Source organism: Onychostruthus taczanowskii, unplaced genomic scaffold (genome assembly GCF_017590055.1).
Source record: "Onychostruthus taczanowskii isolate IOZ18803 unplaced genomic scaffold, ASM1759005v1 scaffold21, whole genome shotgun sequence".
Classification (NCBI taxonomy): domain Eukaryota; kingdom Metazoa; phylum Chordata; class Aves; order Passeriformes; family Passeridae; genus Onychostruthus; species Onychostruthus taczanowskii.
Genome location: NW_024499351.1, coordinates 8,609,742 through 8,625,548, shown reverse-complemented (window position 1 = coordinate 8,625,548; position 15,807 = coordinate 8,609,742). Strand labels below are relative to the sequence as shown.

The 15,807-nt window shown below is 43.4% G+C and overlaps 1 protein-coding gene across 2 annotated transcripts in view; it reads left to right on the top strand.

The window, feature by feature from the left end:
• The first annotated feature begins 4,547 nt into the window (after positions 1–4,547).
• PRKD3 (protein kinase D3) overlaps positions 4,548–15,807 on the top strand; it is a 43,803-nt gene continuing 32,543 nt past the window's right edge. The window contains exons 1-2 of one of the 2 annotated variants that reach the window (XM_041404454.1): positions 4,548–4,685; positions 7,709–8,739. In XM_041404454.1, the coding sequence (XP_041260388.1) occupies positions 8,449–8,739 (291 nt within the window). In that variant the 5' untranslated portion in view covers positions 4,548–4,685; positions 7,709–8,448. Of the gene's footprint in view, positions 4,686–5,065; positions 5,157–7,708; positions 8,740–15,807 lie in introns of those variants that run through there. The other variant, XM_041404455.1, reaches the window with a different exon arrangement.

Here is a 15,807-nt window from a genome sequence, read left to right as displayed (position 1 = left end):
GCCCCTCCATGAGATTTCCTGTGGTTGACTATACAATCCAGATGCTGGACACAATTTCTGGGTGATGCGCCAGGGTTCTCATACAATCATACAATTTAGCAGAAAAGAAAATAAATACTATAGCTACAGGAGAAATCTGACAAGAATATGAGTCAGGACTAGCCAACACTGCTTTTCCCTAAGGGATTGTGGTTGCTCTGAGGGTTACAATTATTTGATAGATTACAAATTTGGCAAGTGTAAAGTCAGATTAAGGCAGTGTTAATATCACCTACATGAGAAACACACATAAAAATGTAAGTGCTTGACCAGATGTGTAGAGAGATCAAACGGGATTTTTTAAGGGCATTACTTTCAAAATTTGGAGTGGAGATGTCCCCTCTCATAACTACCCCATAAAGTTCTATGTCTACAAAGACTGAGGGAACAGCAAAAAGAGTCCATGTAATAGAAATCAGAATGCTTCACAGCTGACAGCAGAATTACATAACTATTTAAATATGCAAACTTAAAAAAAACAAAAAAACCAGAAGTGATGGACATTTTGTTTTTCCAGAGATTTACAAAGGAAAAAATGTGTTGTTTAGTCCTGCTCTGTACCACCTAATAGAAAATGTGTCAACAAATTTCTCAGTGGTCAGCTGTTCTATTACATACATTTTCAACAGTAGGCTTATTACTCTGAAAAATCAAATAGATGTAATCAGATATCATCTAGAGGGGGGAAAAAAGGGTAGTTTAATTGAAGAAAAGCATAGGCAATCTGTGACAGTATGCTCTGTACATCGTCCCTTCCTGTGTCCAGGAGGTGACAGTTGGTGTGACAGTGCCATCTACTGAAGTCCCGACGGACAGTCGATGCAGGCACCTCTGTCCAAGCCTTTTCCTTCTGCTGACCCTCCAACATGTCAGCATTTCAGCCAAGCCGCCCCTGGGAAGCTGAGACCTCGGGCTCCGTCATTGCCTTGGCTATCAGCTCTGGGGAAATGCACTGCCCGGCGCTGCGGGTTTGATGCGGGTTTGATGCGGGTTTAATGTGGGTTCCAAGCAGGTTTAATGCAGGTTTCATGCGGGTTTAATGTGGGTTCCAAGCAGGTTTAATGTGGGTTCCATGCGGGTTTGATGCGGGTTTGATGCGGGTTTGATGCGGGTTTCACGCAGGTTTCATGCATGCCAGTTTTCTCCCGAGGGGGAGCTCCTGCACCTTCCCCCATGACAAATACAGTTTTAATGCTTGGTTCTCCCGACTGGCAGGGAGAGCAGAGGAAGTGTGGTTTGCTTTGAATCCACATAGTAAAAGGTCATTTCCAATCCAAAAGGCTGGATGGGGCTCCAAGCAGCCCCGTCTAGTGGAAGGTGTCTCTGCCCACAGCAGGGGTGTGGGAACCAGATGGTTTTTAAGGTCACCTGCAACCCAAGCCACTCCATGATTCTGTAATTTTGAGCCTCAGCTACGGCGGATTTGCCAACAGCAGTAAGGCAGCAGAAACACTCTGAGATTTCCAGTGCCCAACAGCCTGGGCTGCTGCAGGCTCAGCAATCCGCAGGCAGCTCTTCCAGCCCGGAGGGAAGGGGTGGTGGGGCTGATGGCCACAGAGCAGCACAGGGGCCTGCAGGTGCCTGGCACTATGGGCATCTTGTGGGCTTGAGCAGCTGCTGCTCATCCTGCTTAACTCATCCACTTCTCCTCCTCCTGGGGCTTGCAACAGCGTTTATCAGGCTGTGGAAGCAACCTGCTTGGTGATTTGGGTTAAGGAGACCCTGTTTCCATGGGCTGATGCCTTCTCAGACAAAGCTTTAATATGTGGAAAGTGTGTAATGTGTTAGGTTTACCCTAAACACTTATTTAGGAAAATAACTTTATTTTGGAGCTGATACAGTAGAATTATACATATGATATGAAAGAAGCTACCCATCCAGCAGATGAAAGGATCTATGAGGTCATTCCTTAAACTGCAGAGGGAGGGTAAGTGGATTCCAAAACTCAACTACCTAAAATTTTAAATACAAACATTCATTGTGTTTAATTTAAAAAAAAAAAAGTCAAAAATGTATGTTTATACCAAGGTAAATTTTGATTCTATGTTTATAAGTCTATACTAAACTTTTCACTGGTTTGTTGGGAGGTAAATTTTGGGACAAAGTTCAGTTAAGGGCTCAAACCAAGACGATGAGGTAATTCATAGACATACCCACATTTCAGGATTTTATCCAAACCAAACCTGAGCTCCTAACTTTTTTTTCAGTTCCCTTATGGGAGAAGTTGAGTTGAGAGAGTGAGAAAGAAAAGAGACAATGAACAGAAAAAATAAAAAAAAAAGGGAAAAGCATTTCTATATTTTGTCTATAGAGATATTACGTCCTCTTTTTGCAGACATTTGCTGCAGATCCTAAATGAGGGCAACATCAGGGTCGAAAGCAGTGAAAAATAATCATGGCAGCATGTGCTTATGGAATTTCTAAGGCAAACGCACCAGTAAACTCTTCCAAGACATTGCCTTGAGTATGAAAATGTTTAAAACATTAGATTGGTGAATAGAAATTAATACATTATGCATCCATTTTCAGATATGAAATACCAAATGCTAGAGGTATTATTTTCAAACTGGAAAAACTTGAATAATTTTTAGAGTTATAAAACAGTTCCAAATGCAGTTTGTTTATATAGCCCTTGTGGTCTGTACAGAAAACCAGTTTTTTGTTTATAAAAGCAAATAAATACAATGAAAGTTACCCATTTCCTAGTATCTTGTAGATGTAAGAGAGAGTGATTTGTAAAGCACAGCTGGCTTCAGCAGGGAAAGCTGAGCTGTGAAAGCAAGCTAACCATCTGAGGGAATGATGTGGGCTCAGAAAAAAAGTTAAGAACACTGATGAAATCCACAGGAAATCACTAATTATGGTAGTCATAAAAATAACAACCCGGAATGCTTGCCCTGTCAATTGCTGCAGCCAGGGCTAATGCTGTCATGATGCTGCAATCACAGAGTCAGCTGTGCATGTGCACAGATGGGTGTGCTGCTCCACACACTGATCCTGCATGCAGAGCTGCTTTCAGATGTGTTTTACACATCTTTACAACAGAGATCTTTACAAACAGAACAGGGTTTGGATGCTTCAGCAATATTTGTTCAACAGAAAGTAACACCAAAGAAGTGCTTACAGCAGTTTTGTTTATTTTGATAATTTTATTGATGCTGTCCTGTGTTCTGTAATAAATTGATTTTAACTAATCCATCTTCTGATTTATGAAAAAGCAGCTATTACAGCTTAGGGCAGCAAATTAAATGGCACCAACCCTACTGGATGGTATAAAGCTGAGCTTCTTTACAAAGAAATATAATCATTGCCCAGTGGCTGTGGTAATACCTAATACCCATCTGGTGTTGTCCATAAACAGCTATTTTTAGGGCTGCTACTCCAAATGTGAGAAACTTGCTGCACTTTAAATACAGCAGAGTGTGACTCCTGGCTGTGCTAAGCATCAGAAATCATGTTTATGGAGGCAAGCTCTGTGTTTACAGTGGTGGCGTGTGGGAGTCCCACTTTAGAGGAAAAAGGAAACGAAGATTGCTCAGCTATCTGGTGCAGAGCTTTGGCAAGAACATCCTCTATTCATGGAATAGCCTTCATTAAAAAGTCCCAGGGTGGTTTTTGGCATTCGAAACCAGTTAAAAGCAGAATCAACCATTAACTGCTACGTTTTTAGTTTAAAGTACTTCCAGATTTTGACAAGAAGCTGCAGGCATATTATTTATCAAATAAAATGGCGCCAGTCAACGCAGAGAGCTGGTTACACTCTCTGTCAGCTGTAAAGCTCTGATGCAAAATAGGGTGCAGAAAGCGGAAAGGCTCCCCTCAGCTTCAGTGGGTTTTGGGCCAGGCCTCAGGAGCACAAGGTGAAGGAAATGAGAAACGTACGTTACAAACAGAGCTAAAAATGACAAGGCACTAATCTGCTGCTCCATCTGTGTCTCGCTGAGCTGAGGATTAGAAGCCTTTGAATTTGACAGTTTGCCTTTTCAAGGCATTTTCAGTCTGGTATATAACTTAAACTTCAGCAACTCTCTGTGGTAGTAGATATTATTTTAAGACTTGTACACAGAAATTGAATGCAAACTCAAGAAGGAAGATTACAAGTTGTCTCTCAACAGGGAGCTGTTGGGCTGAAGGGAGGTTACAGAAGCACTTTTGCCTTGAACAAGTTTTATTTGGTACTGCAGCTCACTGTTTTCCCAAGTATCTTGCCTGCCGAAATTTGCAACTGATGCCAAGAGTGGCATCATTAACGCAGGGCAGAAAATGGGATTTGGTGAATCGGAGTATTAAAGGGGGGGGGGGGGGGGGGGGTGGTGTTTGAAAATCAGCAGCAGGAGACGGCCAGTGAAAAGGGCCCGGAGAACTTCTGAGTTCTTGCACGCACATCCGTGGGGGCTAGCGGGAGACGCTGAAAGCCACTTCCAGCTCCCAGGTCAGCGCGGCCACGGAAAAGACCAGCGCGATGCTGTGACACACTAGGTCAAGTATTTCCTGTGCAGCGATGGAGGGCCTGCCCGGCCCAGGGGACACCCCCGCGGGGCTGCGCCACCCCGTCCCGCCGAGGTGAACCGGGAGCGGCGCGGACGGACGCGCGGGCTGCGGCTGTCCCGCCGGGCGGAGCGGGGAAGGAGCCGCGGCACTGCGAGGTACGGCGGGCAGGGCGGGGGCTGCCGGACCCGCGCCCGGCGCTGGCACCGCAGGTGGCGGGAGCGAGCTGGCGCGGGCACAGGCTTCGGCAGGGCTGGAGAGCCGAGGCCGGGGCGGCAGCTGCAGCCCGGAGGGCAGGGCCCCGCAGCCGGGGCCGTCCCGTCCCGTCCCGCTGTAGCGGCTCCGGGCAGCGCCCGCCACGGCCAAGGAAAACTAACGGAAACTCTTTCAGGGAGCTCTGCGCGTGCGCCGCCGCGCGCGCTGAGCCCCCCCACCCGCGCTGGGCACGTCGGGGCTCGTGGTTCGCGCAGGCCGGGCGGCCCGCGGCAGAACGCTGTGGCGGGACTACAGCTCCCGGCAGCCCCCGCGGCGGAGCCCCGTCCCGTCGCGGGCGGCTCTGGTGTGTGTGGGGAGCCGCGGGGCTGGAGATGCGCGAGTGGCCGCTCCGGCCCGGGGCAGCGGGGCCGCAGGTGAGCGCGGCGGGACCGGGGACGTGGCCGCCGCCGCTGTGGGCAGGAACTGCCGTGGGGTCGCGGTGTGTGTGTGTGGGTGTGTGTACGGGGGTCGGGGCCGCCGCCGCGCCGGGGAAGGGCGGGGGCGGACTCCAAAAGTTCCTGCCGCGGCGGCGGGAGCGGCCGCCGAGCCCGGCACGGGCAAAGCGCCGCGGCGGCAGCTCCGCCCTGGGTGCCCCGGGGTGGGGGTGACGGGCCGAGGCCACATCATCTCCGGAGATGGTGCCGGCGGGGGCGGGTCGCGCAGCGGGGATTTAAACCGGGGAGGGACGGGCGGCTGCCAGCGCCAGCCCGGACGGGGCTGCGTGACCCGCGGCAGGCAGGACGCGTACCGCCGGTCCCGCCCGGCATCCGTGGCGGGGAGCTGCCGTCCCTCCCGGTAGGAACGGCCCCTGCTGGGTAAGAACTGCGAGTGGAGCCGCCTGGAGCGGGGCTCGGCGTCCGCGCCTCGCCTCGCATCGGGGCGGGAGGGCGGGTTAAGGACCGGGTGTTGGAGAAGCTGCCCGGGTTTGGGGGCAGCGGGATCGGGAGGGACAGCGCTTGTGGGCGAGCGCAGGCTGCGAGCTGGGCTGCAGGGGAAGGAGGCAGCGGGACTCCTTCACTGCCCCTGTTCCTCTCTGCGTTGTGAGGTATAGGGTTTTCTTGGCGTAAATAAAAACGCAGAGTTGTAGACTGCATGTCAGTTTCAGCATACACTGATTTGATGTGGAAGAACTCTATCCTCACTACAAAGTGAACAGTTTCTATGGCTTTCCTTTCATAGAAAGATCCATTCTTTCCTACCAAGTAACAAAAATAAACTTTTTCAAAGGCTTGTATGCAAACACACGTGGTATCAAAAGACTTTGCCTTTGAGAAACATAATTAGCGTTCTAATTAGGCAGTTGTAGGTGAGCTTTCACAGGGTGTTTTCACTGTGTAAATTAAACTTGCCTAGCAGACTCATTAATTCTTTCACATCATAAGGCTTTTCTGTTCTCTCTTATGTTGGTTAGGCATTGTTTTTTTGTAATTCAAATCCACCCCTAAGGCTTCGTATTTGCTGTCTCTGGTATCTGTGAGATGCGAGGGAGAGGAAAGCAGTATGTAGAAAGCAAGAACAAGTCATCTTCAAGTGAACTTAAAGGCACTGTGGAGCTGCTCTCTTGAGGAAGGTCTTTAAATGTTACTGTTGCTGTTCTTGCTCTTCCTATTTATTGCTTTCATCTGTACCATGTTTAAGGCCAAAGTTTCTTTACAGATGTCATTGCTACAGGTCCAACAAATCTTCTGTATTTGAAGGCAAGAGTTTCTAGATAACTGTGCTGAAAATCCAGATGTATCAATTTGTTCTCTTTACAGAACCTCTGTTAGGAATTTTTGTCACAATACCAAGAGCTTATTTTCCTTCCAAATTGTGTATCTACCTTTCAGAATGCAATGACTGTGGGGTTTTGACCTATTTGACTGGTAAATACCAGGAGTGCATAGTGTATTAATTGGACTGTATTAGCAATTCTCAGCCTTATTTCTGGGAAGGGACAGCTTCTACTGTGTGCAAAAAGATGTGGCATTTCTCTTCTGAAATTTCATTGCAAGAGTAATGCACTTGCTGAGTTTGGTTTGTTTTTGTTTGGTTTTTATTTTTTAAATTTTTATTTTTATTTTTTAAGTTTTTATTTTTTTTTTTACATAAGGGAAGGAAAAAATATGTGAGCTTACTTATGGACACACAGTATCCTGTATGGATCAATGCTCCGTAAAAACTGTTAGTAATATGTAGTATCTGTGTATTTGGACCACTTTTGCAGTCATGGAAAACTTCTCCTGTGGCATGAGGAATCTTGAAATTATTATTTTCAAACATTTCAGCTGCTCATTGAATGTTTGAAGTACTGAATCAGGTAGCATAGCATCTTGTAACAAGTATCTCAAGCCCATGCTCATGAAATTATTTATTTTTGAAGGTTGCAGCAGACTTGCTTTTTTTAATCAGACGTGTGAGTATTATTAAATTATTTTTTTCCCAAAGGAACCAACCAATGCTCAATGGTACCTCTCCTATAGTTTGTGCAAGTAATTCTTCAGTTTTCTTGAATAACAGTATTAAAATGATACCCTGGGTACATGCTGCCACATAGAGTTAGAGTTTTTTATCTTGTATTTTTTTTGACATTTCTTTTTTTGACATTTCTGTGCATTTAATGAATTTCCTTCCCTGCCCACCAGCTTCTCAATATAGATGTACAGAACAGAGCTGTGTTCTACTGCTTCCTCCCCCTACCTTTTTTGTTGTTTTCCTCTTAAGTGCTAAGGGTTTTGCTCTGCTAAGCTGTCGTTAATTAGAAGTTGTAGTAACATATTGGTCAGTGCTAGATCTGATTTTTCTTGTGTATCATACAGTGGGAAAGCAGTTAAGTTTAATTTACAAGTACTAAATGCTTCTAATGTAATACATTTAAGTAAAAGGAGTTGAGTATGTGACTTCATGCATTTCATGTGAAATAACAACTTTATCTTTTCCCCTACAGGCAGAGTACAATGTTTCAAAACGCTGGAGATTATCTGGGTGATGCTAGAGATTACATTTAATATGGTTGTGTCTTCAGACATTCTGCTCCTCCATTTCATGAGCTAAAATATTTTATAAAAATGAAATCAGATATCTTCATTGATCTTCAAGTTCACCGTGTCCTGTGAATTCAGAGAAGACTTTCTGAAGGAGGAATAGAGTCATCAATGCGTGGACTTCTGTTGTTGCTCAAGGATACACTTTTTTTTTCGTTGTGAAAGGCTATCTGCATGAAGATGAGTCTTCATTTGAGATATGATCTGTGTAACTAGGTGAACAAGGATACTTTTAATGAATTATCAACTTCTGTTTCAATCTGTTTCACCAGCTTTTTTTATTTTTTAATAAAAAATGAAGGACAAGTATAAAACAGCAGAGCTGATGTGTTTCTGTGAGGCCTTTATGTAAGCCTCTGTGTCTGGATGTGGTGCTAAAGGACAGACAATCTGCTTTTGATCAGCTGATTGTAACTGCAGAAAGAGAACCTTTAATTTAAAGTAACTTGCAGCTGTAATTATTTTACTCTTTGGCTTGCACCGAATGAAAGGGAAATTTAAGTTTTACTCGTCAGGAGCATTTTACTGAACTAAGAAAGGGAAACTTACGTTATCCTTGTTTTCATTTCAAACCGAGAACTGATAACCTATTTCACTTAGAATTTGACTACTAGGGAGATCTCGGCAGAGTAAAGCAAGTCAGATGTCAGCAAACGACTCTTCTCCCCCATCCTTACAGAAGTTTTCCCCACCTGCGTGTCATGCTGCTGCACCACAGACCCCAACTTTGTCTTCAAGTCCCCAGTCGGGGCTCTCCGGCCGACTCTCCAATGGCAGTTTCAGTACCCAGAGCCTCACCAACTCCCGAGGCTCTATGCATGGGATCTCCTTCCTTCTGCAGATTGGTCTCACTCGAGAGACTGTCACCATTGAAGCTCAGGACCTGTCCCTCTCTGCTGTTAAAGATCTTGTGTGCTCAATAGTTTACCAGAAGGTATGGTATAATGCTACTGTGTTCTGCTGATGGCAACAGTTGTTTGTTTGCTAACAGGCTGTTTAGTAATAGCAACTGAGATATGTCAAGAGTTTGGTTTGGTGACAAAGATCTATGTTAGGTATTTGCAATTACGCAGAAAGAAATTTTGGTAACTCTCAAGGGAGAAGCTTTTAATTCAAAAGGAGTAAATTCTCCTCTTACTTGTGAAATCTAGTAAAAGATGTAGTTCTAAATTTCCTGCAACAATGTCTTTTCACAATATGGGCAGTTTTTGCCTTTCAACAATTGCCACTGATACCTTAGGTTTTTACTAGCTTATGCTTACTACTCTTGAGGGATATTCTTGGATCTGTATAGCCAGCTGCAGTGACAGGACCAATTGTGGCTACAGAAATGCATTGCAGGGCCACAGACTTGATACCAGCTGTTCCTTTTGTTTCTAGTTAATAAGTAAAGATCCCACCAAACAGCTAATAATGTCCTAGTGTTGTTTTTCTGTATACTGATACATGTGTTACTCCTATATATGTCAGTATAGTTTCTGCTAGGAGAGGGTTGACTGAGAAACAAAAGAACCATAGCACACTTTTCTCTTGTGTCTTGGCTACCCTGTTGCAAATGCTGTCTATCTAGGAAGGAAGTAACGCTGATTGTGCTGGTTTTGCATCCAGGTTTTATCTTCAGGTTAGGAAGGTTAGATCCCAGGAAGCAGCCTGAAAGAAGTTAACAGTATTTCGTAAAGTAAGAAGTTACTATTTTCCATCAAGGTCAGGGAATTATCTCCATGTCTTTCATTGTTGTGATAATTGTGATATTTATCATTGGTTAGTTTTATTATATAATTCTTTTTCACCTAATAGCCTGAAAAAACATAAGTGCATTATATGTTACTTGCATATGCTTGTGTATCCTTTTTCCTGTCTCATAACTTACTGCATATTTTTCATGTAATATATTTCATATCTTTTCTATTTTTACAAACTAGTTGTCAAACAAACCGCTTTCATAATAACGTCCATAATATAATTCAGCATGTTAGTTGCTTTCTGAAGAGACGAGTTATTTGGGTCAACTTTTTTTTTTCATGTACCATGCGTGTTAGGTATACCTTTATGCAGCCATTTTAGGGCCTGCTTTTTCTTTCTATATCAGCTCCTTCTCTTTACATCTGCATGTTTCCTGTCTTCTGTCATAAAGAAAGATGAAAACAAGTACATTCACTCTTATTTTTCTTTTTCCTTTCTGCTTTTTGGCAGGCTCAGCTAAAAGTTTAACATGAAGTCTTCTTACGGCTCAAAGTTCTTACACGCTAAGCCTAATCTGCTGTGAAACTGATGAGGATTTCATGGTCAGTTTTCCTTTTTGTCTGGCTTTGCTGCAGTTTCTGCTCTCCTGCAGCTGACACTACCAGAAAGCGACTGCTCAGTGAAAACATGTTGCAGGCAGCAAACTGATCAGGAAACAACCTCATGTGTGGTGGATTAATCTTTCATAAGTAGTTTTGCAGCTAGTGCATGAGTGGCAGTATTCTCCCTGTACTCTATTTGACAGCAGTATGTCCTGCCTTGACTTTTTTTCTCTTAGGTCTGGTGACTGTTGCAAGACTGTTGAGTGTTCTAGGATTAGTGGATGCCTCATGTGAAAATTGCTAACTGCGTTCTTGTCGGTAATCATGCAAATGGTTGCTCTTTTTTCCAGTTGAAAGTTTTGAAGCTGCTGGGTATACTGTTGAGATTCAAGAGTGTTAAAGCTTCCCTTTCCTCTGGTATTCCACAGCCTGCTGAAACTGTCTTGTCTTGACTGCAGGATACTGTGTGGTTGTTGTGATAGTTCTCTGTATCTACTTACTGTTGCATTTCTTTAATGAATTAGGAGAAATACCTTTTTTTTACTTGGAATAATAATTGGTAGCTTTTCTTCTTATTTGAGTGTTATCTTTACTAGAGTTAAACAGATGTTTACTTAACAGTCACAATTCAGGTTTGTATTCCTCTACGTAATCTGGAACAAAATAAAACTCTGAGGATTTCTTCTTTGCCTACTTGGGAGCTTGAACCATCTGCCTTACTGTATTTGAGGCTACAATTACGGTATCAAAAACAGTGGTTAGGGCTCTGCTTCTCTGTGTTTCCTGCTTCAGACACTGGTGTTCAGTGTAGCTTGTTCAGGTTTTGCAGAAGGGTAATTAGAAGCAGCATCAGCAGAACTGAAACTAAAGAGGCATGTGTCTGCAAAGGAGTGAGATGAGTAATGCAAATATTTGGTGTGTCTCTTAGCTCTCATACAGATGTTCTAAACATCAGGAGATGTTTTTTCTTTTTAAGTGTTTTTCTTCAATTTTTTTCAAGTATAAAGCTGAGTTTGGGGGTTGCTGTGTTAAGGTTGTTCTGTACTGGAATGGTTAATAGAAGTCCTCAGAAAATCCAAACTTTTAACTTTATAGGGATGCTTAAAAAGAATTCTTGCTTATGGTCTCCAGTAGATTCATGGTCTTCTCTGTTCATTCCTTATCTAGGTTGCTGTGTATTAAAGTATCAGACATACAGTTCTCAGGGGCAGTCTGAAGAGGAACATAAGCTGGGCACATATGGCTGCTGGAACAGAGGGACAGTGTTTAGAAGCAGAAAAACTTGTAGCGGGTAGACAGTATGTGTCCTTGCACAATAGTCAGATATTACAGAGGCAAGTTTTTAATCCTGTTCTGTGTTGGAATACTGTCTCTTCATTCCTCAAATGATGTAGAACAAAGGGATGACTGACTTAAAACTAGAAACTTGTGTGTGGTGATGTTCCACTGCTTGCAAACTGAGGGTTATGTTGGACAGCATGCTCTAAACGCTGTATTCTAGTTTGCCTAATTTTATTCTGATTAGAGCTATAAATGAGAAACATTTGATTACTGTAGCTAAAAGTTTAACTTGAGCTGTTACTTGTGTAGTATCAGTACTTGCAAGATTTGTTGTAACTTTTTCAGTAAATTTATGAATCTTTACTTTCCTGTTTCTGCAACTTCTCTGTCTTTTTTGATCCACAGACCTGTCCTTCATCATTTTCACTTTCAGTCATACTCAGCATTCTCCTTCTCTGCATATATTTCCTCTGATGGCTTTACGTTTTGCTCTGAAGCAGACCAACTGCTCCCCTACCTTAGAATGTTTCCCTGACATTCTCATGATCCTTTAACTGTTGCATTCTTTTTGAGTACTGATACTTCACCCATGCAATCTGTTTCTTACTCTTCCCGCCTAGTTTTTCTACAGCAGTTTTTTTGACTGAACCCACCCAAAGTCACCATTTAACAAAATCAAAGGGGTATTTCTTATGTCTTGCTGATTAGATTCCGCTTCATTGTTTTCATTGCATTACAAGGATCATATTGCAATCCATCCATATTACATATGGATCTCTACAACACTTGCAGTAACAACTTGAACGTAATAAATAACAGAACTGCAACTGGTTAAGCTTGTGATAGTTCATGGTGTTTGTTTTTGAAAGGTTCAAAAATGAACGCAAATCATCTGTTCTGTTCAGATGTGCTCAAATCTGTTTTTGTCATACTGCTCTGCCTTCTTGACTTGTCAGCTGTTTTCTTCATATAGGTAATGCAGAGACTTAGCAAGAGTTGAGGCATGAGAAGCAAACATGCTTGTGAGAAGGTGGGAGCTGGGGAGTTACTGGTGGTGCAGAGGTGTTACATGGTGGGCAGATTAGCACTTCCAGCATGGTAATAGGTTTGTATGCTGGAAAACCTAGCCAAGCAGTAGTCCAAGTATGTCTGTACTGAGGCATCTGGTGAGGGAAAGATCTCCTGCAACATGTTTGAAGCCAATAGTCTGTGTGATAATGTGATTTGGCACATGATTCTAAAGAGTGGGAGTGAATAGCTGGGTAGGGATGCAGGATAATAGAATGATGACTTCAGTGAATGGAGAGACTTTCCAATGGTGTTTTGGACCATTAGACCTTGGAATTAACTTTCAGTGGTTTGAAGCATTTGTTTTGAGTTATGACGGGTCATGAGATATTGGACCTTGAAACAATATCCGCCTACACTTTTCCCTAGTGTGAATTTTTGGCGACTAGTCCAGAACTTTGTAAAGTAACTCCTGGAACTTGAAGTAAAGGGATTTTTCAGTTACTGCCAAGATAGAAAGAAGCCTCACTTGTGTTTCGCTCAGAGTACTGACTGCTGTATGTTGGTTGAGTTCTGGATAAAAAAGGCAATGTAATGCACTCTCAATTAAAGCTAGCTATGCTGCAATATTTACAGTATGAACATGCTAGATAACACCAATGATTTTTCCTCAGTGTAACTGCAATAATGTGCTAGTTGTCATTTGTGCTAGTACCACCCAAGTATTAACAATTACATATATTCTTGATATAAGTTGGTGATGTTGTTGTACTAGAGATTAATTTTGGCACAGTCTAGTGGATATGTGGACTTCCCACAAGTGATTTCCTGTCACTAGATGCTCTTTTGGAACTGTTAAGACTGGGAACAGTCATGTTTTTGCTTTTAGGAAACTTAGTAATACTGGGATTAGCAGTTTATATATTCTGAGTAACTGTGCAGATACATTAGGCTTTTATGCAGGAAAATAATAGCTGTATAATCCCGTAAGATAAAACAGGCTTTAAAAAATTCTGCTTTGAGTTTTGTTTTCAAGTTTACATTATGAGCTGTTAACACTTCAAAGAAGCTGGATAATGTTCTTCCTTAACAGCTTCATGTAACTGAGCATAAGAAAAGCTATAAAAGCTGTACTTTGCTGCAGTACAAGAGAGAAGAATTTGGTAGTGTACAACTTGAACGTAGTTCAACTATTGAACATAGTTTAAGCTTTGCGTAAAAATTCTGTTAAAAGATACCACTTGAAATAAAACCCCTGTTAATCGATGAGGTTATTGTTGGCCAGCAGTCTGCACACAGCCTTCTGGCCAAGGTGCTGGCTAGGAATGCTGTATTCCCGAATGGACTGGGGAGCGGAAGAGAGAGCAGGGCGCCGCATGCCTGTGAGGAGCCAAGCTGCTTGGTTGGAGCTGACTGCTCCCTGCATCGAGGCCCAGCCAAGTGCCTTAGACAGGGCTCTGCTGGGCCACCTGCAGCTCATCAGAGCCGGCCGTGGGGAGGGCAGCCAGCCAGTGCTTCCATGGCTTGGGTGCACGGGCTGGAGTGGGGACAGAGAGAGGAATCTGAGCCAGAGTGTGAAAAGGAGTTGGGAGGCAGGCATCTTCCTGGTAGGGTCTGTTCTTTTGTAACTGGGAAATTTTTTTTTGGTGGGGGTGGGGTGGAAGTGTTCAAGGAAAGAGCAGGATGAGTCATCTAACTTGAAACATTTTATTAGGTATGATTGAATTTGGAGGCTGCTATAGATACATACAGGCTGCTGTATTCGTGATAGACACTAGCATTTGGATACAGGTGTGCAACACATGCATGTATATGTACAGATCCAAACAGATCAACAGTGTGTCTGTCTGTCAGCATTCACATGAGCACAAACAACACCAGCAGTCCCATGCTGTATCAGTCTCTGGTGGTTCAGGATGGAGGTCTGGTAGTGGGGAAAAAACGTACAGACGCACAATCACTCACCCACCAGTAAAAAAATAGCAACAAATAGAGGTGGGTGTCTCCAGCAGCTGGTTTCAAGCACTATTTGCTGCTTCAAATAGGTGCTGCATCTTGGTCTTTTCAGTTGCTGACACCTGGGTATTCAAGCTCTTGATTTCATTTACTTTGATCTCTCCAGTCACTGAGATTACAGGATCCTCTTGCTCTGATTGCTGGTGGTCAGACCCACCCCCATACACACACATGGGCTCGGAATGAGAGAAAATCTTTCAGGAAAATAGCTAGAAATTGAATTTAATGAGAATAGAGGATGGGTGGAGCTGATGATGCACGGGGCATGATCAGACAATTGTTCTGACCAACCCCTGGTTACAGGTGACCAGCCTCTTTTATCTTCTTATCCCTCAATTTTTCCCCCATGTTTATTGCTTCCTGAATCGCCTCTTTCCTTGCCTTTGTTGCCTTCTGTAAACATTCTGTAGATAATGTACAATCCTAATTTCCCAGCATTTTATGATCTGTACCATACCATTAGACTGCAACCCCTCTCAGGCCAAAAGGTGTTCTAATGTTGACTTACCTGATCAGTGTATGTGTGGAAACTGGGTCTAAGGATGTCTTGTGAAGGCCAGAGTATCTTTTCCCTGGAATTTTTTATTTGGGTTTCTACCTTCCCTTCTTTCTCTGTGCTCCCCTGGCTTGTGGAGATGGGCCTTTGGAGGCCTGATGGCTCCTGTGAAGGGCCTGGAAGGTCCTGGGCAGGGTGTTGGTGGGCTGCCCTCACCTGCACTGTTCCTCTGTGCTGCTTTGTGGATGTGCAGACAAGCACCTCACAAGGAGGACAGGTAAAGGAGCTGCTGCAAGGTTCCTCAGCTACTGCCTGTCCCTCTTATGGATTCAGGAAAACCTCCTAGCAATTGAAGCTCTTCATAGTAATGAACAGGCTGGGTCTCTTTTCATCCTTTTAGCTTTTGGAATTATTTCAGAAATGGAGACCAGGCATGCACAATGCCTAGAGAAGTGTGTCCTGCTGCAGTCTTGTCACATACTATAGAAACTGTATACAGAGTCTGTGTTTAGTGGGAGAGTTCTTGTACTCCATACTAGTATAGATTATTCCCTTGTTAGTCATGAGATTGTGATTCTGCATCTTAGTCTAGAAAGCGTTGATAAAGCTCAAGTTTGGAAGTGGAAGAAATACCTTCTGAGGAGGTTAAATGCTAGAGTTACAAAACAGACAATCTTGCACTGTCACTTCTTTTATGTGTATGTATATTTGTTTTGGAAGAACAGGGCAGTAAAGCATATCATGACAATATGAGAAGCATTCATGATACACAGCTTAAAAGGTCAATTTAATTAATGGAGAACCAAATGAGGGTGTTGATATCAACAGTTCTAACAATCTGTAATAGATGATTTTGCTTTTTTTATAATATTTCTACTCCATATAAATTAATTTTGCCTTTGTCTGGAACTTATTT